Source organism: Apis dorsata, unplaced genomic scaffold, assembly GCF_000469605.1.
Source record: "Apis dorsata unplaced genomic scaffold, Apis dorsata 1.3 scaffold_220, whole genome shotgun sequence".
In the NCBI taxonomy this organism is placed as follows: domain Eukaryota; kingdom Metazoa; phylum Arthropoda; class Insecta; order Hymenoptera; family Apidae; genus Apis; species Apis dorsata.
In genome coordinates this window covers 1,069,295-1,092,935 of record NW_006263502.1, presented here as the reverse complement: position 1 = coordinate 1,092,935, position 23,641 = coordinate 1,069,295, and the positions used below count along the sequence as shown (strand labels likewise).

General features: G+C 24.5%; 2 protein-coding genes across 7 annotated transcripts in view; one reads left to right on the top strand and one right to left on the bottom strand.

The window, feature by feature from the left end:
* The window catches only part of LOC102677483 (BTB/POZ domain-containing protein 7), a 29,818-nt gene that overhangs the window by 2,353 nt on the left and 3,824 nt on the right, over positions 1-23,641 (bottom strand). For 2 of the 6 annotated variants that reach the window (XM_006615272.2, XM_006615273.2), the window contains 10 exons: positions 22,998-23,258; positions 22,436-22,800; positions 21,565-22,115; positions 21,223-21,386; positions 20,744-21,128; positions 20,513-20,665; positions 19,920-20,076; positions 19,600-19,778; positions 7,533-7,745; positions 6,667-6,954 (listed from right to left, as the gene is read on the bottom strand). In XM_006615272.2, the coding sequence (XP_006615335.1) occupies positions 6,667-6,954; positions 7,533-7,745; positions 19,600-19,778; positions 19,920-20,076; positions 20,513-20,665; positions 20,744-21,128; positions 21,223-21,386; positions 21,565-22,115; positions 22,436-22,800; positions 22,998-23,239 (2,697 nt within the window). In that variant the 5' untranslated portion in view covers positions 23,240-23,258. Of the gene's footprint in view, positions 1-3,767; positions 6,955-7,532; positions 7,746-19,599; positions 19,779-19,919; positions 20,077-20,512; positions 20,666-20,743; positions 21,129-21,222; positions 21,387-21,564; positions 22,116-22,435; positions 22,801-22,997; positions 23,259-23,641 lie in introns of those variants that run through there. The other 4 variants (XR_004150430.1, XR_004150429.1, XM_006615274.2 and 1 more) reach the window with 4 other exon arrangements.
* LOC102677339 lies at positions 9,112-18,665 on the top strand. Its single transcript, XM_006615271.2, has 2 exons — positions 9,112-9,260; positions 17,321-18,665. Exon 2 carries the CDS (start codon positions 17,328-17,330, stop codon positions 18,579-18,581), a length of 1,254 nt encoding a protein of 417 aa, XP_006615334.1. The 5' UTR covers positions 9,112-9,260; positions 17,321-17,327; the 3' UTR covers positions 18,582-18,665.

Here is a 23,641-nt window from a genome sequence, read left to right as displayed (position 1 = left end):
AAAAAAAAAAAAAAAAACAATGACATAATTATGATATCATTTCAGTGAAATTCGAATTAAACGTCGATTCGTTTATCTTTGATTTTATCTGTTGAACACAACAAAATTTCAAGTACAATTATCTTCACGCTTGCAATATATATTTTAAATTGTTTCAATAATTTATAGTAATTTTCCTCTTTGAAAAAACGTTTCGCTTCTATTTTTATCTATTCATTCTCCTTCTTTCTCATTTTTCTCCCTCAAACTTACTTTTTTCTCATTTTTTTCCCTCGACAAACTTTTAAAACATAATAACCAAATATCAATTATGATTCTTTTTTAGGCACATTTACGTGATAGAAAAGTTTTTTTAAGCATCTCCCCTTAGCTGTGACGTTAATTGTATGTCGGTCACGTTAATGCATGCACACTATTTATGTTTCTCACATAATGTATCTATGTTTGAAATCAAAATTTCTTGACTGGCTTAATGAGAGAGATACAAATCAGATAACGACTATCAAACGTTATACTTATTTTTAAAATGTTTGCCTTAAATTATCTGTAAGTTATTCTTTTATGATTAACGATTAGAATATTTTGAAAATTTACAAGAAAATTCGCGATAAGAGCTACTTATTTACATAGTAGACAGTTACAAAGACTCTTATCTTAATTATTATTAATTATAAAATCTCTGATTCCATATTTTACGCTTTTTATTTACCTGTTTATTTTTAATTAAAATAATATAGATACGTTATCATATATCAATAAAATTATTTAGATTGATCAATTTAAATCCTTTGATTTCAAAGTAAAACTGAATTGTTTAAATTGTTGATAAAAGAAATTCACTAGAACAATATATATATATTGTACGATATACGCTATGTGATAAATCTTATCATTAAACATACACCAGCTAAGCTCGAATTAAAATTGAGAATTAGAGCGTAACTCTACTCGACAATTCAATTCGAGAAACCTTATGCTTCGTTGTGTAGCAAATCGAATTATTTGAAAATCTTCGTTGCATTTTTCCTCAACTGTTTTTTTCTGTTATATATATATAGAGCAAAAAATTTCAATATATTTCCATAAATTCAAATATATCTATTTTAAATTTAAAATATTTTTTTCTATAGAAATTTGTCTCTTTAAACTATATTATTTCTTTACAATTGTTCATAAACGATATTCTTTTCCAAAATTATTAATAATTTAAAAAAATTATTCATATTTCTATCTTTTTTTTTTTCTAATTATTAAGTTATTAATTTTTTCGATCGATTATTTCTTATAATGATTCGATTTCATTTATTTCTTTATTTTTATAATTTTTTTAAAGAAAAATTATAAAAATAACTTCTCTATTTTAATTCATCTGGTAAAGAAATTTGATAAAGAAAAATTGAAAAAGAAAAGGATTAACTAGTATTATTGTTGAAAAAAGAATCGGCTTGCTACATAAAGACTTCTAAATGAAGCTCGAGATTCAAGTCACTTGACGACATACAAGTTGTATCTATAATCTACAGCAGACAGATCTACTTCGCTGACCTACTTGTCTGATGCGAGACTACTTAACCCTTTGACGACCACCTCTTCAAGTAGCGCGGTCCATCTGGTTTGCACAGATCGTTGACATTATGGATCCATACAGCTATTTCTATGTTCGTATGATTATACGTTGTAAGTTTGCATTGCATAATCAAATTTATTTATAAAATTTATATATATTTAATAGATTTTCACATTTGTTTTCATAAAATTTTTTAAAATCTTGTTACACTTTTGACATATTCGTTTTTTTCTTTGATATATCCATTTTTAATTTATTTATCTTTGATCTGAATACATTTTTGAATTATTCGCCGACTTGACCTTTTCAATTTATATATATATAATTCTATCTACGATTTGTGAAAGATGAAATTTCAATTATCTTTTGAAACAGAATTTTGTTCTATAACAACAAACAGTTATTGCAAAGCCGAGATTAAATTCTTCCAGGAAACAATGGATTTTTACAATCAAACTATTCTTTATATTTTTTTCCTTGCATATTTATTCTCTATCCGACTTATTCAGTGAACGAATCGCAATCTTCTTCGAGCAAAGAATTAAATCTTTCGATGTTTTCATTTACCATTTAATCTAGCCATTTCAATGGAATGTAATATCAAAAATGATTTGATCAAAAAAACGATAGATTGAAATCGATAATTAATTTGCGTTAATTTAAAAAAATTGAGAAACATTTGAAATTATTTTCAATTCAAAGAAAACTAAATTGTAGCATATTTATAAATATCTATTGTATCTAAAGTATAAAAATTCATTATAACAATAATAATAGATATTGAAAATCTTTGCTTATATAATATATATAATAAATATTATATATAATAAATATATATAATAAATATTTATAATAAATATTTTAAATCAACAGATTATTGATATAAATATACATTTCCGCATAAAATAATAAAACATTCTATTTTTAGAATCTTTTTTAAATCAATTTTCTAAAACTAATGCAATTTATGTAAATCTTATATACATATGCATATATATGCATATGTATATAAAATATCTGTATAAAGAAAAATCAATTACAATTAACATTTTTTTTTACAAATTTGATTCATTTATATGAAAAATAATTATATTTTCCATATAAAAAAATGTGCGTAAAAAAATGATAGTATTTGTTAAAGTATTTGTAAAATGGTTTTTCATATGTGATGAATTTAAATCCAACTATAAAAATTGCCTATTATATTAAATTTAGGAGATAAAAAGTATCGATTTTTGTTATATTTACGAGAATGTAAATAAGTTATATCGTGTTAAATGTTGAAATATTAAATAATATTATATAATATTAAATAATAATTAAATACAATTTTACTTTAATACTATGTAAATCAATAAATTATCAATGATTTTAAGTAAATTTTTTCCATGATGCATTATTCTTAAATACTATTAATTTTTTTTACCTTTTTAGCGATCATCACTATTATTCATATATATTCATAATTAATTTTGTCATTAGCAAACTGGCTGACTTTTTCTCAATCAATTTCAAGTTATGTAAACTAAAATTTATCTTTTAGAGTTACATGTTTTCACAATGTACTATGTATGCCATATTGAGTCGAGAAAAAAATTTACAAGAAATATATTCATAATCATTGAACTGAGATAAAATGATATATATATATATATATATGTTGGCGATTTTTCATATCTATTTTTCTATATCTGTATATTCGACATGCTTGAGGAAATAGAATGGAATAGTATATAAAATACAGGAAATATTCAAGAAAAGGAGAAAGAATAGCATAAATTGAGATATATATATATATATAATATCATTTGGTCGAAATTGAAAAGCTCAATTTAATAAGAATATATATGCTCTTATTAATTTTTTTTTATATCATTAATTGAAAAACTAATTTTTTCTTAAAAAGAAGTAAAAATAATCAATTCTACATTGAAATAATAATCTACATTGAAAGTTTTTTTCTAGCTTTTTAATTTCCTTAATAATATTCGTTCTAACTTTTTAAATAATTCCTTAAATAATAATAATAGAAAAAAGATTATATAATAAATATTAATTTAAAATGCATTATATTTATCCCATATATTAAAAGTCTCATAGATATATATCCTTTTCCCAAAAAATTCTTTAATTCTTTTACAGCACTGAGTTTTTCAATTATAAATAAAATTGACATGGATACAATAATTAAAAAACGCTATAAATTTTGAAAATGGATTTATAATTTATAAATTAAAATATACCATATACAAAGCTTCAAGTCTTCGCTACGGAATGGAAATAGATAAAAGACAAAATAACAACGATTTAAACAAAATCTAACGGTGGAAACAACTACCTACGAAACTACTGCATCATTCAACTACATACATAATAAGGACGTTGACAATGACAAGACAGCCAAATCTCATTGATATTGCTGAAATAAAAATGAACTTTTAGACTTAACTTCTATTTAAGTAAATTCATGTCAATCTTATGTAACAACAGTTTTAATGAAAAAGGAATAATTTTCTTGCGATATTGTGGCAAAAGGCACACTTGCCATTGCACGTCCTCAATCTTGCATTTTTAGGTTAGATTTCAGTAAAAAAATTTAACTTCTGACCGATCTGCTATCATGTAAAATGACAGAAGCGCAAATTAATCAACGTTTTATTTCACCTATTTTTTTATGACAGAAAGAAAAAACTATCTGAAGAATAATCGTTGTACGAAAACAAGGATCAACGATTCTCGACTACTATGAACACGATATGTTCGAAATATTGTACAATGAGCGAACAATACGAAATATTACATTTGGAACAATTAATGATGCCAAAAATTGACAAAAATATGTTTAGAAATATCTACGCGCGTCTTATCTAAACACAAAAAAATCACCCAATCGATTGGACGTAAAAAATAATAATTTAACGTTGCTCGAAGATAAAGTGCATCTACCAATATTTAAATAATTTTTATTGAATATCATAGATAATATGAATTAGCAAAGATCATACCCACAGCTTTGTCTCCTTTCAAACAAAGAACAATGTTCATAAACACTGATTATATATACCTGCACGTTTTTTTCTGTGGTCTTCATTCTCTTTCTCTTCCATTCATATAACACATATACTCTATTTCTCTCGTTCTTCTTTTTTAATTTCATATTTCAATTTTATTCTTGAATTCATTCTTTCTTCTCTCATTCTCGTTTTCAACATTCACTCATTCTCGCAACATCGGCGACAGAATCGTCTAATTAACACTTTATGTGGTACTTAGAGAGCTCGCGCATTTGTGCACCTACATACACAATCACACGTATATTTGTATCACGCACGTTATACATATCCATATGTATATGTGCATATGAACCACAGCTGCATCTGCATCTCACACGCGTCTGCACCTAGAAGTTACATTTATTATTACATGATTGTACCTAACAAGCATGAACTTTCCATGATCGAATTGTCTCCCGAGCTTACGATTATAAATATATATATATATGTATATATGTATATGTATATCTTGGAAACCAAGGGGTCCTCTACGTTCGTTAAGCTGCGCTTAAATAAACTAGTACGTACAATTATTTCTTCGTCGTAACTGTAAATTTGTACCCGCAAGAACGAAGTTTTCATCGACGTACAGTCATCGTCGCGTCAAGAACCACAAGAAGTACATCTTCGTGCATCACAGACGCCTCGGCAGATGTCTCACCAATCAATCGTCAACGAATCATTGTTGACTATGTAAATAATTTCGAATATTTGGCGCGAAACCTGCGTAAAGTGTTCACCTTTTAGGTCTTCTTTTATAAAGTAATTAAAACAAACTTTCTCGCAGGTAACACGCTTATTTTGCGTATCATTGAAGTATAAAATACTTCTAAAATTTGAACTTTCTAGCTGACATAAAACCTGAGATTGGTGTCGAAGATTATAATGAAATTTGGACGTATTATTTTAGAATATTTTAATATATTTTTTTATTACTGTATAGGATGTTTCAAAAAATAAATTATTTTTAAATATTAGTTCGTTTTAATTAATTTATCTATTGGATTGCAAAAAGTTTTATGTTCAAAATTTATATCATTAGATTGTTGATTATATCAATTCCTTTCCATATGATTTTTTTTATATTGATATTAAAATCAAATAAATATAATCAAATATTGTATTAAATTGATTGCTGCGATTTTTGTATTATGAATAATATGGATAAAATATAATTTTATAATTATATAATAATATTAAAGATTAAATTAAATAGTTTAAATTAAATTTTATTATAAAAAATGCAATGTATTTTCATTAAATGGAAATTGTAATTCTTTATACAAATTTGTAGATTGAATTGATATTATAAAACAAGAAAAAATGCTTAATAAATGCATTTTAGAATGTATAAAAAAATTCCAATTAAATTATATTTAACTAAATTAAATACAAGATAACAAGATATGTTATTATATCATGAAGACAAAAATGTTACGTAAGTTCAATAAAAGATACATGCGACATATGATGAAATGCAATAAATGATCACATGTTTTATCATCATCAATTTTCTTCTATAAAAAAGATTTTTTTTCATGATAAGAATTATTTATAAAATTTATTAAATATGACTTCCTAGATCAAATGTTATGGATAATGATCAAGTAAAAGCTTTCATTGAAAATAATATCTATATTAAATACTAATAAATTTATATAATACTAATAAAATCGAATATAAAAATATTTTCAAAAACGAATTTAAAAAAAAAAATAAAAAGACTTTTCAGCCAACTTCATAAATAATCCTAAATGTTTTCACAAACATCCTTTAATCCTAAATAATTTTCAGAAACATCCTGTACAGGCGCGATAATATTGTGGTATTTAATCAAAATATCCAACCTCTGAATCCATTGAATTTCGTTAAAATCTTCGTGTAGACGAACCGAGAGATTTCTTCACTAATCTAACTGCTGAGAGAACAAACTTGGCAGTACATGAAGAGTACACCTGGTGATTCCATATTCGTTCGTTAAATGAACTACCCTTTTTAGGGGTGATTATAGTTGCCATACAGTCCTCTTATCTCGTAAAAATAATCTTAAATAAATCTTGGTAAGGCAGTGCCAGCTCGATGGTACATGTATGGTGGAGGAGGCGGGCCAGTATAATGCCTCTGATGAGGATGCGGAAGGGAGGATCTGTGGGATCCCATCGTCCCGCTCGAAGGTGAAACGTGTTGCAAGAGATGGGAAGTTCCATCCCCTAAATCCAACTCTAGCTCCTGTTCCTCTATCAGTTGCAACGCTCCAAAAGAGGCCGTCGCCATCGCAACATCCGGCATCACACCCGACAATTGTCCATCGCTACACGAATTGTTCTCTTGTTGCTGAAAAAGTAAGATGAAAGAGTGAAAATTGATTTAAATGGATTTTAAGAAAGTATTTTCATTATTATCATAATTATCATAATTAAGAATATCGATATTTTCTTTGATTACTACAATTTATGATGGCTGAATTAAAAATGATTTGTTGAAAAAATTTTTCAAAATTTTATTTAATTTTTGTTATTTCGTAATTATTTTGAATTAATAAATCAATTAGCTCATTCATCAAATCATAATTAATAAAAAATTAAATAAAATAACAACATGAATTATGAAAAAAAAATTTAAAGCTAAAAAAAAGGAATTATATGAAATATAATATAATAACAAATATTCGGATAATTTTATAATTGTAATAATGTTTGAACGCGAGAGGTAATGAATTAATTATTATTATTATTATTTCATGTTAAATTAATTAATTAATTTAACATGAAATAAAGCAAAAGAGTCACAACAAAATGTAAAATATTTGAGATGTAATTTTATATCAAAAGAGGTTACGATTTATTCTCAATTATTATATTATCTTCATTATTATATTATATATTCTCAATAATTTAATAATTAAAATTTACCTCAGCAAGGAGTCTACAACTTTCGCCTTCTGTGACTATAGCTGGAAGTTCATGTCTATGAGTGCAAGAAGAGGCTGGCCGTGGAAACGTCATGTTTCTTCCATAGCACAATGATGGAACTGTTCTAGCATTGATCCCTAAACCCGGTGAATCCATATCTTCGATATCAGTTAGCCTTTCATTTTGTTCTTTCACGTTATATGCAGCTGTATTCTGTAAAAAAATATAAAACAAATCTATTTTTAAAAAATATAGATATTTATTATCTAATTTCATTTCTATAAATCAGATACATCTAAAGTAGAGTAGAATATCTAAATTACAAAAAAATTTTTCAATGAAAATATAATAACATAACGTCTTATGAAATAATATAATTGATATTTATTAATAATTCTTATAAAAAAGTATTTATACACTATTTGATATTCAACCGATATTTAGAATATGTTTATTCATATATTTATTTATATTAATTATGTTTCGAAGAATTTGAATAATTAAATATTCATTCAAATTTACAAAATTTGTGTAAATTTCGTTCAAATTTACAAAATGCATTTAGATTGCAATAATTATTTAAATTTCGAAAAACTTAAATGCTTATTTTCGAAAAATTTAAATATTTATTTAAAATTTTAGTTATTTTTAAAAAAATTTCTATAATAGATAGGAAACTTTAGTCGAAGGTTATTTGATAAAACATTTTCTTAATAACATATATATTTAACATATATATTTAACATATATATTTATATGTTTATTTATGTTTAACGAAAATTATATATTAAAGAATTGAACATTTTGTAGGAATATATGTAAGGAATATATGTATATCATTACTATATAAGCATTGTTAATTATATATGTATATGTACTCATTAACTATATGTATATGTACAATATCTATCTTCAGCCATTTACCATATCAATATTATAAACATATATTTCATTTAATATATTTTAGTTTTCAAAAATATTTTTATATTTATATTTCATAAATATTAATATTAATTACAGCATTTAAAAAATATAATATTTATCTTCACTCTTGCTCAAAAGTTTTATGTTATATATTATATATTATTATATATATGTCAAAAAAAAATTCTATTTTTTAAAAAATCATAGAAAAATTAAATATATTTATTTTGCTATGTATCGAACAACATTTCATCCTTTCAGAAGAATAGAAACTATCATAAATTGTCCTTTTAACAAGGAAACAACTCATCGGGTTGAAACTCGTCCGTGTAAGTAAAAGCGCGCTTAATTTGTAAACCGTATCAGTAAGGTTTAAACCAAACTTTCTAACTAAAACCTTGAACCTACGAAAGCTCACACCAGTAACATTCATTAACCATCAGAAATCCAGAGGTATTTAAACAAGATCCCATGAGTTAATCGTCTCTAAAGTCTGACGTCAAGCAATATGAGTGCGAAATTAGATTATAGAATCGCAAATGTTGAATCTCTCTTATTGGTCTCTCATCGTGTAATCTACACTTCCTCTAACCTATATTACATATTCGGTTCTAATCCTTATCGAAGAGATGGGAATATCATAAATAAGCGTTGAAAAGAGGGAGAAAATAGGGGTCAAAGTCAAACGGTAACGAAGCTTGGCTCAGTTGTCGCGATTCCACTGTGCCAGCCGGCTGCATTCAATCGCTTCTGTAATTTCTTCTAACACTGCAACGATTATTTTTGGATGATACTTCATTAAAGGTTGGTATCTCAATAACTGCCATCTTAAACTTGTCATGTATCACTACATTCAGTCTCTTAGAAGTTTTTTAACTAAAAATTGTTTCATTTCGAGAAATAAAAATATTGCTTGAAGTTTTTTTTTATAATTAATGAATATTTATAAGTTTTCAATATTGAAGAGTTGATTAAATCAATAATTAATTATTAAATTGTTAATAATTAATTAAAATCTTATATAGATTAGCAAGAAAATATTAATGTCCCTATGATTATCAAATATTATTTCGTTGTTATTAATTATTATCGTTCAATAATTGTCAGATCTATTAATTATTGACAATTCTACGATTGCAATATTTATAGATTAAATAGCAAAATTAAAAATTTCAATCGTTAATTTAATCATAAAATTTTTATGTATTATTTCTTATATGTTATGTAGTATTGAATGAAATAAACAAAGTGACAGTTATTGAGACATATACTTTAATTTTTATTTTATATATTATTTTAATAATTTTAATGTTTAAATAAATAACAATAATTGTTGTTTCGCTCAATATCTAGATTAGGTAAATTTGAGAATTTGAATCAAGTTTCAAGTTAAAGCTTGGAATAATTTAATTTTATATTTTCTTTTTTCTGTTTAAAATATTTTTTCTCTTTCATGTTTTGTGTGATTCTTATGAAATTATGCAATATTGTATTCAGAATTAAAAAAAAAAAAAATCTTGTATGTAAAATTTTAATTTAAAATTTAAATTTGTTTCAATTGTTTTTTATTTTTTGTTTTTAAAACTTTAAAAAAGCCTATTTATATTTATAGGATTTAGTATGAGAGTTTTAGAATTTTTTATCGATCATAATTGCATAGATCCTCGCATAATCAATGCAATTCGATCACTGCATGATTGTATAAATGGTTAACCGCGATTGCATAATCATAAAATTGAATAGTTGCAAAATAATCAATTAGAAAATTATGTTTAAAAAAATTTCCATATTTTCGTTTGGTAATACAATAATATTTTATTTCAATGATATTGAATATCTCAATAAGTTTACTTATTAATAATCATACTTTAAATATATAGAATATTTATTGTTTAAAAATTCTTAAAAATTTTCTAATAATGAAAATCAATATTAATTTTATTAAAAATATTCGAATATTCTTAACTTCCTATCATATTTTTAATATTAATAACGTTATTTTTATGATTTATTTCTATACCTAAATGTATGTAATAACTAATACAAAGCTATACTTTAATTTAGTTAATTATTTGATTATTGAAAATATTAAATATTTATTCCATATTAAAAATTTTTAAAACATTTTTTCAATCAAAAGTTAGAAACGATTTTGATCGCCATTATACTCTCCCCTGTCACTTTATCTTAATATATTTAAATAGTAAAATAGCCTCGCTTTATTAAATTGGTTTAGTATTATATATTAATATTATATATACATATATTTTTAATTCTCTAATATTTTTCGAGATGTCTAACAAGAGTTAAGCTAGTTATAAAGTTCACTTCGTTAGAACGTAATCGAAATTAAGAAATTGACCTCAAAAAACCTGAGAAGGAATCTAATTAAAAAGTATAATGTCTTTGCCTCGTTTACATGTGAAAAAAAGTCAAAAATCTCAAATAAATAATATAATGGAAACAAATAAATAATATAATGTTTATGCTTCTTTAAATTAAAGCTTAAAAGCTATCCTGAAAAAAGCTAAAAAAACTATCCTTAAATGTTAAGGAAAAATTTTTTAGAGACGAACAACATAATCATGTTCAATATTCTCGAAGTTAAAATTTCATTCTCTCGACATCCAATGAATATGAAGAAAATTATATTAAGCTTACAATAAATAGAACATTGAGAGATTATAAATAATAAAAAAGAAAATAAATTATATATTATATATATTATATGGCAAAAAGTATCATTATTCTATGATACTCGATACTTTCTCCTTCCGTCAAATATCTTTCAAATATCTTACAATTAGAAAACTGCGACGGAGAGGAAATGACTCAATGAGTCATTTCTTATACTTACATTGAATATTACATTAATTTTGAAATAGATGCAAGAAAACGAAACAGTTTCTTACTATTTTTTTGTTATATTTCAAAAGAGAAAAAATTATGAATATTACTTTCTATTTTATACTTAAAATCTTCAATTTATGTGATATATTTAATTATATCTGTACTCAAAATCTTTGACATCATTCAATTTTTATTTTGTCATAAATAATTTTGTCATAATAAAATTTTAGCCTTTAAATTTGAATCAATAATAGATATATTAAATAATGATGATTCAATTGTATATAAATTGAATTCTATTACTTCCTTAATACTTACGAAATATAGATGTATATTACTTTCAAAATAAATTTTTGTGAAAAATTATACGAATAAATATAATTATTATAATAATTATTTCTTTCTGTATTCTAAAATGAATTCTATTTTTTATCTTGAAGCAATGAAAATAATAGATTTTCCTCTACATAATCCAAATGAAAATTGATATCATTTATGTAAATATTTTAAATGATTTTAAATAAATCTATCTAATCAATTTAAAAAAAAAATCGTATCTTTTCTGTGTAATTTCAAATCGTTTATATGAATACATTTTCAAGATATTTTTTCAATATAAAAAAAATTCATTTCTATGAATGATTCAAAAAGAAATAATTATATTTCTAAATGCAAATCAAATATTTTTTTTTGCATTTCTTTTTTTTTCACAAATTTAACATATTTAAACAAATTATGTCATTAGAATTTCCGACGCATGTGCAACAGTTATTCTATTACGTTAGATTTCTTGATGAGTTGCGCAAACTATAAATAGAGTATATACTCTTAGTAAGCTTAGGTCTCAACTACTATCTAAACGACAAACGTTAGTAGTCTTTTTTTCTATATAAAATAATTTCTTAATAATTATTTGATGTTATTGCCAAATTATAAGTAAAATAATTAAAAATAATAATAATTGATAATAATAAAAATTAATAATAATTAAAAAGCAACAAATAAAGTCAAAATTATAAATCAATAATTATCATTAAATCTTATATATATCTTATATGTAACCTATAAAATTAAAAAACAATTACTTATTCGACAGAATCATTTCACGAGTAACTGTACAATTATTATTGTAAAAGCACAAAATTGAAACATTTAAAAAAACTTTTTTTTGATATTGATTCAATTTTAATATTCAACACATTAAAATCTATAAAAATTCCTATTTTAAATAAAATTCATATTAGATAGTTTTTTTTATTATTTTAGTATTATTTCATAGTCACTATTATTTCATAATCAAAATAAATTTTCTTTATTGATAAAAAATAAAAGATCATGATTCTATAATTATAAATAATTTTACTAATATGGAAGATTTTTATAAATAATCTTGGTTGATTACTATTGATGATAATTGTAAGATGTATTATAGAAAATTTTAGTAACATAATTCTATTTTAACGATATCGCCATTAGAATAATAATATTAAATTATAATAAAACGATAAGATAATTTTTATTTAGAAAACAGTAATATCAAATATTCCAACTCATTTTAATGTTACATTATAAATATAATATTATTTATTTCAAATCAATGTTTAGCAATGATAATTGTGAAAATCTTCTTATAATTTTTGAAATATATAATATATAATAATTATTGAAATTAAAACTTGTTTGTTATTCTTTATTGAATTTAATTTTATGAAGCAAGAAACATTTCGTATATAAAATCGTTACATTTAATACAAAAAAAAAAATAAATAAAAAATAAATAAAAATTAATAAAAAATCAAAATTATCGCATAATGATTTAAAAATAATAAAAAAATAAAAGAAAAAATAACAAATTTTCCTTTTCGAATAAATAATTGCAATTGAACAAGTAATAAAAAAATTAATAAATAAAAATTGAAAAGAAATTGGAATCGAATAAACTGATAAACGAAATACAATTTAAATCGATTATTCAATTTCTTCTAAACATCAAAGACCAACTAGAATCTGCCGATATAATCGATCTCTTAAACTTAATAGCACTATTTACTTAATGGCATATGATCATGTTAAGCTACAGTTACCAGTGAATGCATTTTCTAACGATTATGTTCAAAGTATTTATGGGAAGTATTCATGAAAAAAATTTTGAAAAATTCTTCAAATATCGTATTCGTCTCATAAAATATTTTTATTCGTTAAAACATTAGTGTCAAAAATAGTATCATAATAGTTTTACATCAACGAAACATTTTGTTGAATGTTTCGACCACCATAATGAAAACGTACGTGACATAAACATCGTAACATATAAGTCGGGTTTCGAATAATTTATTCAAATCATTCTACGTCGCTTTTCTGTTCACGTGCGAAAACATTGTTCGGGAAACCATTGTCACGGAAGTCATTCGAGATAAATATCACGTTATCATCATAAATAATTTGTCATTAGCTTTTTATATCTGAAAAACATCGAGTTTATCTCGTGCAATTTTCGTCTACGGAAATTGCGATGCGCTCAATTTCTCGCGTGTAGCGGAAACAGGCAGTGTGCCTCTGACAGGCAGGAAACGACCATAGAAAAACGAGGATCATCGACGAGGAGGCGTCGATATTGCTCTATTGCGTTTCAAGATTAATTTTCGGGAAAAAACACGAAAAACAGAAATATTTTATCACGATATAAGATATATTGTAATATAGATTACACGTTCCTTTCAGTATTTTAGAATTATTGTTGATAGTACTATATAAAAGATATAATAAAAGATGAAATTAAATTAGAAATTAATTAAAGAAAATTGTTAGGTTGAAAATATATTATGAAATGGAACTTTTATTATTCAAATGTTAAGTTATTTTGATTTTTATTATCATACAATGCAATCATTTTCTTCATTATTCGCAATCTAAATTAATTTATAATTATTTAAATTTATTCCAAAAGTATTATTTAATTTAATTCCTATTTAATTTCTAATAATTTTATTTTATAACGTTTCATCGATTCGTAATATGTATAATAATACATAATTTTTTTTTCAAATTACGTTTCATTTTAAAATAATTATTTTTTTTTTTTTTCGACATTTTCAAATATATTTGCTACGTTTTTTTTTCTGTTGATATTCGATAATCAATTATTATCAGTTAATGATATATTTCTTCGATCGATAAATTTTGATCAAAGCTAGAAAATAACGTTTCATATCTATAGAAACATACTAATCTCATAGAATCATAAAACAAATAATGAAAGATAAATTATAAAACAGAAGATTATAAAAAGTGCAAAAGATTAAAAGTTGATCATGTAAAATAAACTGTGCTATAAATTAAACTACTTGGTACTATCAAATCGTTTGTAAAATATAAAATGAATATTCTCTTTCTCGAACATTAGTATCTAAACTATTTTCAAACATTCAACAACTGCTTTAATCAAATATTTAATTAACAGCTTAACATATTAACGATAATATCAGATTTGTTTGCTTGTTTGAAATTATATACAAATATTGAACTTTGTAATAATAATTTCGAGTAATTGCTTCTACCGAATTTGAAATCAATTTTCATTCTTCCAGCCCCTTTAAAAAATTGTATTGAAAAAAATAACGATATTTATCGATACTTTCTTTTTTAATTTGATAATGACTCACATTTAGTTGAAAATCTACATTACTTAATTGCGAAATTGAGCGATATCTTATTTTGTAACCACAATACGTAGCCTAGAAAAGTGAACATAATGAACAACTTAAGAGATAATCGTATGCACATTAAGTTATACGATTTGTATTATTTATTTTCAATAAAATTCTCGAATATAATAGAAATAGTTATTTTTTTAATTCTATATTTTTTTCTAGTTTTCTTTTCTTTTTTTTATTTATTTATTTACCAAGTACATCAATTATTTAAAGAAATATTTTTTTATTTTAAATTTACTAAAGTTTTTTTCAAAATTTTAAATAAAAATTTAATTTCTTCAAAATTTTTTTCGATCAATTCTATCTTCAAAATTAATTTTTAGATTTATAGATTTTCTCTATAAATGTTATAATTTTTATAATTGATGTTTGAAGTAATGTATCACATAATAAATGAATTCTAATTATTTTTCTATTCTATTTTATTTTTTATCTTCTTTTCTTTATATTACATTTAAAATATATTTTAAATACATTAAAATTAAATAATTTAAATAATTTAATTTAATTAAAGCACTTAAAGAAAAAACTTCAAATAATTTATTCAATTTTTTCAATTCATTTATTTTTATATTCCTCAATAATTTCAATAAATTGCATTTTATTAGCTTAAATGAAACAAAAAACAAAATTTATTATCAAATGTATATATAAAGTGAAAATAAAAGAATGCATATATTAATATTTTATCTTAAACTGCTACTATGATAAAGATATTAAATATTTGATATTATCTATTATTGCTATAATAAAATCATATTTAATAGAGTTGAATAAATAGATAATACAGCATTCTATGATACATGTATGGTAATTCGATGATGCAAGTTTTTTTAAAATTACCTGCACGCAGATCTATGCGACATTATCTGTTTTCTATCGCATAACTTGAACTATAAAATCGATTTAGAATTAATAGCATAGAAAGACAATGAGTATATAACTATAGATATATAACTAAAGATATATTTATAAATATATTGTATCCTTGTATAAATATTGTGCAGTCTTGCTTTCCAAAAAATATTTTTTATTTATCTTTCTTATCTTCTATTTCTCACTTCACTTTTATAATATTAAATTTTTGTAATCACGAAAGTAATTATATAAAATAATTATTCAGATATATATATCTGAATAATGATAAAATGATTTAAACTTGTTATAAGTTTTTAAAAATGTTATAGGAGTATTTATACTTGGACACTTTAATTAGTAATATAATAATTGTTTACAATTATAATATGATATTTAAATATATATGATATTATTATAATATGATATTAAAACAAATCAAATTTACTAATTATATAGATTTTCACAATAGTTGTGAAAAATTTTTCATCAAAATATTAAAATAAAAATAAACAAATTATAATAAATTATAAAAAAGATAATACAAAGAACATGATTTTGCACTTAAATATTATACTTAAAATGTATGTAAAAAAATTAAAATAAAACATTAAATATTTATAATTATATAATGTATAAAAGTAATAATTTTAAAAAATAAAATAATATATATATATCATTGATAAGCATGTTATCACTCATTATATTCGAATAGTGCTTTGGTCGTTTGATAAGATATATACATATTTTTAATAGAAAATATTATTATAATTGTCAATTAGTATAAATCAAAAATATATTTATACGAATAAATTAGAAAGTATTGAAACACGAATAAGTCTTCATCAATTCATCTCTATTTATAAAATAATAATATAATAAAATAATAAGTTGTATTAAGTGAAACATTCATTATAATGAAGCTACTATTGCGCAGTTTATGAGAGCAAGATTAGCAGCAATCGCAAAAAGAATAACTAATATATTATTGCTTATAAATTATTTCATTTGTTATAATTTTGCAATTAACGTGTTCGAACAAGATAAATCGAACATCATAAAAAGCATCCTCATTGAATAGTTAATATTTTTAAGATTAAATCATCGTTTTTATATTTAATTATGAATAAAAAATTATATTCACGTCTTTTGGAATATAATAAGATAAAACTATTTCTAGATATTCATAAATAGACATAATGTTAGAGAACAAAAGAATTTATTAATTTTTTTGATACTTAAGTTAAATTAAAGAAAGTTAAATTAAGAAATCTTAACTCATAAACTACATAATTCTACGATTATACGATTCTTAATAAGCCATTTAATATATTATAAATTCAATCAATAATTTTAAATTAATAATAATCGAAAAATTATAATAACTATCGAAATTATAATATCTAAGTGTAATATAATGATAGACATCATAAACTATTATTTCAGGTAAATCATGTCACCATCGATCGAATCATTTCCAATTCAAAAATTGGATACACTTCTAGCACAAAGTTTAGGTAACAATATTCAAATAAAACATGTGGAATGGAAACTCATGAATGCTCCAGGTGAAAATTATGGAAGCGACATGCTAGCGATCAATGTCATCTTAACGCGATCCTCCAACAATACCGAAGAAACCCTGAATCTGGTAGCAAAACTTCCACCCACTTCCGCCTTTTTATTGGATTTGTTCAATAGTCCAGTATCGTTTAAAAAAGAGATTCAATTCTATAATTCTCTGGCGAAGGAGTTCATGAAACTACAAATCGAGAGTGGCATGAACGATCCGCAATTGGTACCCAAATTCTATGGAGGAAGATTGGGCTTGAAGCCAGACAAATTCGACGGACAAGCTGTCATTCTTTTGGAGAATCTAAAGTGCAATGGTTACATAACGGAAGATCGAATTTTTGGATTGGATAAGAAGCATACAGAATTCGCAGTCAAACGTTTAGCTAAAATGCACGCTCTTGTTATTGCTTTGAAATTGAAGAAACCTCAATTGTACACGAATATAACAAAGGAACTGTTAGTGGAGATTGCAAATGAAACAACAGAAAAATGCCTAAATGATATGATTCAGAAAATTCTGTTAGACTTACAGAATATGGAGGAAATTAAACCATATATGGATAGTATCAAGAAGAGTGTAGAATACTGTAAAGAGCAGACTGTGAAATCAAAGAAAGTGGAAGAACCTTGGGGTACAATGATTCACAACGACTTCTGGGTAAATAATATGATGTTCAAGCATGATGAACAGGGAGAGATTGTTGATATGAAGATTGTAGATTTTCAATTGAACGTTTATGATTACGGTGTTAAAGATCTGATCTTCTTTCTCATATCGAGCGCAAACAAAGATACTCTGGACAATGAATTGGATTATATGTTGGATTTGTATTATTCTTCTTTCATTAAAGACCTAAAGATGTTGAATATAGATATAAATAAATTCCCTAAGGAAAAGTTCAACGAAATTTTAAATCATTGTATCATTTTAAAACTCAATCAATGTCTTATGATGACCCAAGTGATTCAAGCTCCTCGAACAAATAAAAATTTAGATGCAAAAGTTACAAATTTCAATATGGAAATGAAACCTGATGAAATTTTTAAGGATCAATCTAATAATGTTATATATAAACAAAAATTATCTTATATTATAACCCTATTCCATAAAAAAGGATGGTTACTTAAATAATAACAATTTTTAATATGTTAGATAATTTGTCATAGATAGAATATTTTTATAGACACAAAGTACAAAATAATAATTTTTATAAACAGTGTTAAAATTTGTATAAATTATGTTTATATGAAAAACGTTATATAAAAAAAATATATATAGATGATTTTGATGATATTAAAGATAAAAACTTATAATTGAAAATTTCATCTAGAAAAAATACCAAATATGTTTAAGCTTTAAAAATTAAATAGTTGTTTAGAAAATAAGTTTTTTATTTAATATATATATTTTATTAAAAGCTAAATTTATTATATTTAAATGTCTGCACCGTGTTATTTTGCACATGTAATTATTTTTTTGAAATAAAGAGTCTATTTTATCATATAAATATAATGTAAATGAAATTTATTTTTTTAATCCCATATGAAAGTAAAGTATTATATAAACGTTTCAATAATTATTTTTAATTTTCACTGCTGTTCATTTTAATCTCCTAAATTGCTATTATTATATTTCTGAGAATTTTTATTATATGAAATAGATATATTGTCCAGAATTTTTTTAAAACCTTGTTTTAAACATGTTTTAAACCTTGTTTTTAACATGTTTTTAATTGATAGAAAGAAGAAATTGATAATGATATATATATAAAATATTGAAATATATTAATCGCAATTATTTATTATTTTTAATTAATCGAATTAATTATTTTAAAATAATAAATAACTAATCACAATAAGTAATTTTCACTGATTTCATAAAAACATTAATTGCAAATAATAATTAAATCATGCTTCTTAAAACTCATATCTATTGGATTAAAAAAAAAAAATCACATGTTGATATCATTATGAAATAAACAGAAAAAAAAAATAAAAACATCAAGCAGTTATTTGAAACATTTTAATTGTTTAAAGTAAAAATTTTCCTGTTTTGAATTCCTATCAGAATGTAAAGACAATAATTTATTGCTGCATATTTCAAGAAGAGATTCTAGAATTATATTAAGAAACAGAAAAAGAATACTCACCTCTAAGAGATCTGCTACCGTGTCAGGTAAGTTGAATTCTCTTACAACACGTAGTCGTACTTGTCTGTTAATTTCATGACGTGACGACAGCGGCAAACTAATAGCTCTCTGACAACTGGGGGATTGTCTCAATTTCTGTTCCCGTTTCATCATAGCTGCCAAGGTCGTGGAATCTGGAACTTAAATAGAATTCGTACCGAACAGTTTTTTAAAAAAGCGATTTGAAAAAGAAATTTTTCATATATTTTGCAAAAATACAATAAAACACAGTACAATAAAAATTGTAAAATTATCTGATAAAAAAATAATGAACAAAATACCTGGGAATGCTGCAGCGAGAACATCCACACCGGCTGTACCCATTGGTCTCGGTTTCTCATCAACCATATACAAGGCGTCGGGAATATCAGCTACGTAACGTGGCCTTCGTAATCTCACTAAATCTGCTTCTTGGACCATTTGTTCCTCAATTAAAGACTGCAAAAAAACTTAAACTAGAATATATGTCAGTGGAATATATAGCATGTATATAATTTTATATAATTTTAAATAAATTTTAAATATATAATTTTTTTGCATGTATATAATTATTGATATATAATATATATAAATTATAATTCAGTCAATTCCAATCATTCGAAATTAATTATAGATAATATTAATATAGATAAAAATTTGATAAGTTCGATAATATATTATAATACATAAATCTTCAAAATATCAATATTATTTACATATATGATATGATAATAAATCATAAATTATTTGAACAATTAGTACAGAATATTAATGTAACTAAGTTTGCACAACATAAATAAGTTTTAATTATTTAGTACATTCCATTAAAATATAAAATTAGTTTTAAAATAAATTTTTAATGATTATTTTTTTCTTTTTAATAAAAATTTCATACCTTTATTTCTTCGTAATAAGGCATGAATAAGCGTGGCCTTACAAAAAATCCATTTTTCTTCCCTCCTCTTATCCATGCATTCATTCGTAAATTTTCTCTTTCGTCTCCTATCATATGACTGGGTGGAGTTGAAACTAATCCTCTTCTAATAGCCTAAGCACAAAAAAGTTTTATTAAATGTTATATGAAAATGAATATTTATAATTGCTGAATAAACTTAACGTTTCGTACTTGAGCTAGGGCTTCGCTGTTTGGGGGTAATATGTGATCCATTCTGACAAGTGGTAAAAGTTCACTAAGTATTTCCCGCAATTCTATGTCGCTTAGATCCCTCTTCTTCAATCCTTTTCTAGTTACAGAATGTACCGTATGGCTGAGCAAATTTGGTTCCCGATCCTCCATACGACGCACTAATTCTTGTTCCCCCCACTTGAGTACCGCTTGCAGTATTTCAAGTTCGCTCGCTTGCAAAAAATGGCTTTGCAAAACATTTGCCAAATGTGCATGATCCAATTGATGAAGAATAGAAGAAGAAGCTACTGGCTGAAATTCTTCTCTTAAAAAATGCAATGCTTGTCTATGTACCCATGCTGATCCATGAGGTTGACTACCCCATCTATAAAAAAAATAATTAAATATCCATGAATAATAATAATTTTTAACAAATTTCAATTTAATTAATAAAACTTCAAATTATAAAAAAAATTTACTTTAAAACCGTTGGAAGCGATTCCAATGTAAGATATTCTAAAATAAGATCTTCACAACCCTGTGATAATATATCTAGCTCCAAAAATCGGCCGATTTGATACAATTCCATTGCTTCTTCTAAAGGGCTTGGTCGAACACGGCCAGTGTGCGTAAGAGCCTGAACCTAAGAAAAAACATATAGAAAAAAAAATAATTCATATCTATATCATAAATTAAGCTTTAAAAATTATTAAATTATATTTTAAATAAAAAATTTTAATTAAATATTTTATCTTACTTCCAAATTTTAATCACTTTAAAAAGAAATGTCAAAATATATTTATAAAATATAATATAATTACCTCTCCAAGACTACCAGCGCTGTTCCCGCAACCATTACCTCTCATAATTAAAGATAAATCAACGGTATCTAAATATACTGCATGTAACAATACTCTGGCATATCGTTTGGGTATTACACTCTCATCCAAAACTATTCTAGTGGGTATATGAAGCGCTCTTTCTGTGTGATCTTCTCCAGATCTAGTCCGTCTTTGTATTAAATTTCTGAAGAACGGGGATCTCGCAGAAAGTATCGCTTTATGACATGGCAGTTCTAACTTTGGCCGGAATCCATATTCTGAACTTCCACTATCTGGTCTCTGGTAATCACTATCCGATGTGAACACTAATGCGGCATCCGCGTAATCACCGGTATCTAGCAGGTATCTAAGATCGTGTTCCAACGGATTCGGTGTCCCAAATTCTTCGCTCAGTCGTCGCAAGAGATTCGCCTCCAACGTTGCATCGTGTGGACAAATATCACCAGTATAGAGATATCGCAACAATGCTGAGAACATTTGTACTTCGAGATTTGGTGTTCTTAGTTCCAAGCATATTCTGGCACCGTATCCTAAAATGAAATTACGAGTAAAATAAATTTTTAAAACCGATTATTACATTGATTAATAATATATAACTATATATAACTAAATATATATAAAATATATAATTAATTTTAATTCTTGATTCATAAAAAAACAACATAAAAATACAATTATATATCATTATATTCAGTTATATCATGATTGAAAAAATAAGAAGTAACAAGTGATAATATAAAATAAAATAGCGCATTAATTAATAAAATAATTATTAAGAAACATAATTTCAAAATTATATAGTGCTACAGAGGATTAAATGGATACAAAGAAGGCAAAAATCTTAATATACCCGGACATCCAGCTAGCAAATCCCTAAAGTACGGGCAACGCGCCGACAACAGGGCTCTGTGTACGGGGAAGCATGCTCCTCGGTAGACGAGATCCACATCAGAACAATGTTTATAGTCGTACAACTTCGACAAATCCTGTTTATATGTGGCAGCTGGTGGTCTAGCTAATTCGGCTTGGACATGGAGATCCTTTAATGCAGCTAACGCCTCATATTCCTCTAGAAGCGCAGTTGCTTCTAAATGACTCCATGTTGAGACCAAATCTCGGATTATCCTACCATGGTCGCAGGCCTTTGAAGACCGACGTCTTCGAATAAATTTCTTTCGTAATGTCGCGAACCCCGTCATTTTCTTCTTCTTTTCCCTGAAAAAAAATAGACGACATTCGATTTTATCAATTTCTGTAATCGTTAATCCGGAATTAAAAATGCTCATTAAACTTGCTGCTAATAATACTGTCAGCTGAATCTTTAAAACAGTATCATTATCGTGTATAGATCTAGGCGATAAAGAACAATAAGCAAATGAGATAAGGAGACTCGATGGCAAATATTTAAATACCTGATAGCAATGCCATGTTGATCAGGTGGATTACCAGAGGATGAAAGTCTAGCTGCTTGAATCGAATCTCCACCTACACTGGTGATGCTTGACGATGCAGAAGCACCCATTCTATGTATCATGTAGGAAGCATCTCCACGCCGTCTTTTCACGAACCAGCAATCCCTTTTATCAGAATTATCAACCTCCTTTGGTCGTCTGCGTTGCAATACACACGGTGTCAAAATTCGGAATACATTCATTGCTCACCCAGACAACAGCCTGAAATCATTGTTCATCTTTTATACACATATCCTTTATGCTTCTATCGAGCAAATTTCAATATTTTTGAATTAAAGAATTTGAAAATTTGTTTTAAATGAATTTTTCTTTCTTAAAAATTAAATATATTTAAACATAAACATTACGTAATTTTTATATAATATTAATATGTTTCGTATAATGAAAATTTAATCTTTTATATGATTCTAATTATTTATAAATTAATTTAATTAAAGAATTTCCTTATCAATATTTAAGATTTAAATTTTAAAGATTTATCAATATTTATGTCAAAAAATATTTATCGAAGGAAAATTTCCATTAAAAATTTTTTTAAACGATTATTATTTTTAATAATTAAATTAATAATATAATATAATAAA

Coding starts and splice junctions, on each gene's coding strand:
- LOC102677339 (XM_006615271.2), top strand. CDS start 17,328: ATGTCACCATCGATCGAATCATTTCCAATTCAAAAATTGGATACACTT.